The following is a 4,661-nucleotide window of genomic DNA, read 5'->3' as shown; positions in this document are numbered from 1 at the left end:
CAAGGGGAAAGTTTACCCGTTAAGGATTTTTTATTGAGATATCCACGTCTAAACATTTTAATTTTTATGAATTATTTAGGTCATTATAAACAAATTAATGTGTGTTTCAACTACTTTATTGATAAAATATGAACATTAACTTCCGTATTAAATTTTGTTCAAATGGTTATCTTGTGAGTAAAGACAAGCAGGGTATTATTATTACACAATAGCAATGCCCGAACGGCACTGGATATGTTTTATTTTTTCGCATGTTTTAATTGTTATCATAACGGAACACATATCACTTTATTTATTATAAACTATTTCAGAAAAGTAAATTTAGTAAAAATAAAATAAAAATATTAATATTGTACGAAGATAGTCCGGAGGCCGATCAATAAAGGTATCAAAATAGTAGAAAGAACTATTAAATGTTAACCGACGTTTCGCCCACTTTGCAGGGCATCGTCAGGGCTGTTCTGATTAACCGAACTTTTTTCAACCAGGAAACCTATCTGCCTACAAAAATGTTAATAGATATATAGTTGACCGTATAATTTAAAGTATGGAGATGGTCAGGGTTGCGGTCAAAATAGCTTTCAACTATTTTCTTCCTTTTTGACCATCTTCTCCATACTAAAAATATTAATAGTTTAATACATATACTCTGGTATAGTAGAAAATTTAGAAGATGCGAAGTTCTAGGCGATACAATGTTACGGATTTTGTTAAGCTATGGCGGAGATGGAGTTATATGTGCATCGATCAATATGCATATCGGTGTATTAATTGTAAAAAAGATAAAAATCATTCACTGACTGTAATGTATTTAGAGGTTACGCCATATCATCTAACCACAAACCGAGATTGACCTTGCCATAATAATGGCACAGACGATACAAGTTGTTTTAAAAATAATACAAATCTTTTATTAAACACTCGAAAGTTATTAAAAATGATGCAAGAGCCCTGTTAAGTAATCCGGTTGCTCTTCTACTCGCATTAACTGCCATAAGTTAAGTCAATATCTGAGCAAGTAGATAACCGACAAATCTTAATAAAGTTAGCTATCGATTAATGCTTATCAGTTAGAGGTAACAAAACATCTTGATCAAATAGTCATTAAATTGAGGGCCACTTGTCCCGATGTTCTAGCACTTTAGCAAAAAACAGGAAATGTAATGCTATGACAAAAAAAAATTATAAATTAAATACCAACGGACCTTTTTGTAATATGTTAATGATATAACACGATTAACGCAATGTAATTTTCTGTATCTTTAAAAAAAAAATAGCAGTCTTGGTACTCTTCAAGAGAAGTAAAACTTCGGGAAATTAAATAATGTTTTAAAATTTTATTAATAATATTATGCGTTTGCTCTTAGCATAAGGGAGAAAATATTCTTGTCAGAATAATAATTAATATACAACAGCCATTTATTTCTCAAGTCAATTCTTGCCAATAATTGTTTATATTCTAATAGTAGAGATTGAGATAGGCAGGAGGTCACTCAACTGGACCGGCAATGACGGATTAGTGAGCTCTTCTCTAATACTGGAGGTATGTACTAGTTGATTTTTTTTATAATGAATTATTATGAATAAGTAATGGGAAAATTCTTTTCCTGTACTGAACGTTTATTTTAATTAAGGATCGCGTTAACTATGAAATAATAATAAAATTTACAGCGATATTAATGGTTTTATTACGGTCCACTGAATTTTCTATTCTTCACACTAGAAATTTCTATAATATACGAAAAAATACTATATGAATCGGAATAATGAAATGAAATATCAGCTAGTCGACAAGCCTTGTGGAATGAAAGCCCCCCAAGCAAGTTAAAAACTATTAAAAAAACCATTTAACCATGGACCACATCAAACCGTTCCAATCGCAGGAAGGAGGTAGCTATTGCCAGATTAAGAATAGGTCATACGAATTTAATTCATACATATCTGATCAATAAGCAACCACCGCCAAAATGTCAATACTGCAACAGTGTACTTACAGTCAGTCACATATTTGAAGAATTTCATTTCTATTCCGTGAACTTAAATAGATTGGGAGTGGAACCGAGTGTATCGGATGCTCTGGATGATGACCAGAGGAACGTGGAAATGGTTTTGGTTTTCTTGAAAAGGATTGGTCTTATGAATAAGGTTTAAACCCGAAACTTTGTTATACGTACTAAACAATTCTAAAATGAGTAATTATTGTTAAATAATTCGTAATTATTTAAAGAGTTTCAAATCTTGAAATAGAATTATAAAGTTCGAAATATGGGCGTTGATAACCTCAAGGTTTTACTCCTTAAAGCTCCAGCCAAGAACAACAACTAGATGAATCGGTAATTATTGTTCTGAGAATTTCGAGGTTTGATCGGGTTCCAAAGAAGGCGATTATTTATAATTTATCTTATTTAATCTAGCAATAGAATACGTCAAGAAAAGAGTGATGAATCCCGAAAATGGTTTCGCTTTGGGTCGTAAAATACCGGTGCTTGGCTATTAGAACTAAATAAAACCGCGTTAATAAACTCCAGTAAGGGACTAGGTTTTGAAATAAATATGAATAAAATAAAATATATAGTCAGCGGTAGAAACGCGCGCAATTTCGGTGATATAGATATAGGAGGCAATACGTTTCAACAGGTAGATAGGTTTAAGTATTTAGGTTCTATGGTGACTATAAACAATGAAATTGGTGAGTAAATAAAAGCGACTTTGAAGGCCATAAATGCTTGTTATTTTTCAATTTCGTAACTGCTTAGCTCGCGCCTTCTATACAAAAACTTTAAAATTAAAATTTACAAAACAATTAGCCTTTTCACCGTCCTTTATGTTTGCGAGACGTGGCCTCTTACACTAAGGGATGAACAGCGTCTTAAGGTTTTCGAAAATAAAGTACTAGGTAAAATATTCGGACCAAAAAAGGATGAGTTAACGAGAGAATTTAGTACACAACTGAATAAAGGGTACTGTACCCGGTAAATATATTTCAGGTTATAACATTGCGGCATAAAAGATTTTAGGGTTTAATATTAAGCGGATCCCTAAAATTTTAATAAACACTGAATCAACGGGTAAACGTCCAAGGGGTAGACCAAAACGTAAATGGGAGGATTGCGTTAAAACTAATTAAGAAGAATTGTGTTTGGAGGGGCTTCACTGAAAGAATGTACGTAGAGAGCGTTTGGTGGTACGGCATCGAAACATCGGGTTCATTAGGCCTTTATTATTATTATTATATTTACAATTCAGTGAATTCAAAGCAAGCATGATTCAGGAATGAACTACAGTTTGTTTCAAATTTTTAGGTGAATTTCTAATTATTAAAGAATTTTTCTATTCTCCAAACACAACACTTCGTAATTCAGTGAACTCAAAGCAAACATGATTCATGAATGAACTACAAGTTTGTCTCAAATTTATAGGTGAATTTCTAATTATTAAAGAATTTTTCTATTCTCCAAACACAACACTTCGTAATTCAGTGAACTCAAAGCAAACATGATTCATGAATGAACTACAAGTTTGTCTCAAATTTATAGGTGAATTTCTAATTATTGAAAAATCGTCCTATCCTACAAATAAAAAAATATGCCAGTAAAATATTAAAAATATAACTTTAAAAATTTTCTTAAAAACTTTATGTCTACTTTATGATATATTTTAAATAAAAGAGTAATTCACAGTTCTAATTTATAGCCACGAAGTATCTGTAGTTAATAAAAAATAAAAGGAATTCAGGATTAAAGGAAATTTTTAAAATATAAACTTCCCTTCTAGGTTCAGTTTGAAGAAGGAACCGTGAATAGTATATAACCTCCCCGACTCGGTTTAGTAAACAACAAATAACAAAATACATTAAATTGGTTTAAAAACGCTAAAATCGCGCGTTGTTTAGAAAATAAATGATAATGCTGTTTTTATTAAATATAAATTGAATAAAATTCACATAATCTTCATCGAACGAAGCTAATGTGAATGAAATATTTAAACATTGCAACCTTATTATTTGTTAGGAATATTGAACACAAATCGGCTAAACCCGCACTTCAGCGTAACGCACGTCCGTATTAATTTAGTTTATATGTTTCCAAGGATCAAACTAAATAAGAACCTGTTCGTATTAAAGTTATTAAGAAGGATAGAAAAAATCCGAAATTTATGAAAAAGGATTTGTCCATCTAATACACTAACCCGCACAATAACACTATCCGCGTAAAATGTGGAATGGAAATATTAATAAATAGTTAGAATTAAATTTAATAGAGACTCACCAGTGAGCTTGGTTCGCCTGACATGTTGACTTGAAGCACTCAACAAATATAAACACACTGATGTTCTGGAGCTCCTCACTTGAGGACAACTTTCGGGTTTATGAGCAACTGAGCCCCAAACATTGAACCTTTCTAAGAAGGTTACTTACTGTCACTGCTACTTTGATTTACTGCGAGTACATCTATTGGTTAGAAGTCAACTTTTTTTCTTTTTTACTCTCCCCTAAGGGAAATCGACATTTTTCAGTTGGATCACGTAGTACTTACGACTTCAAAGGCCTAACATTTTTTCGACAGTTAAAAAATCCCATTACAATCAGACCTAAGGATATATGTTGTATCTAATAAAGTCAAACTTACTGGAATTTTGAATATTTGTATTATATATCGTGT

General features: G+C 31.7%; 1 protein-coding gene across 1 annotated transcript in view; it reads right to left on the bottom strand.

Moving 5' to 3' along the window:
* dve (SATB1_N and homeodomain domain-containing protein dve) overlaps positions 1-4,317 on the bottom strand; it is a gene marked incomplete in the record, with an annotated part of 161,152 nt that extends 156,835 nt beyond the window's left edge. Inside the window, 1 exon segment of the mRNA XM_067047484.1 lies at positions 4,269-4,317. Coding sequence (XP_066903585.1) covers positions 4,269-4,292 — 24 coding nt within the window.
* Positions 4,318-4,661: the final 344 nt, after the last annotated feature.

This window comes from Halyomorpha halys, unplaced genomic scaffold (assembly GCF_000696795.3).
Source record: "Halyomorpha halys isolate HHAL.00 unplaced genomic scaffold, Hhal_1.1 Scaffold405.1, whole genome shotgun sequence".
NCBI classification, from domain to species: Eukaryota; Metazoa; Arthropoda; class Insecta; order Hemiptera; family Pentatomidae; genus Halyomorpha; species Halyomorpha halys.
This window is presented reverse-complemented; position numbering and strand designations above follow the sequence as displayed.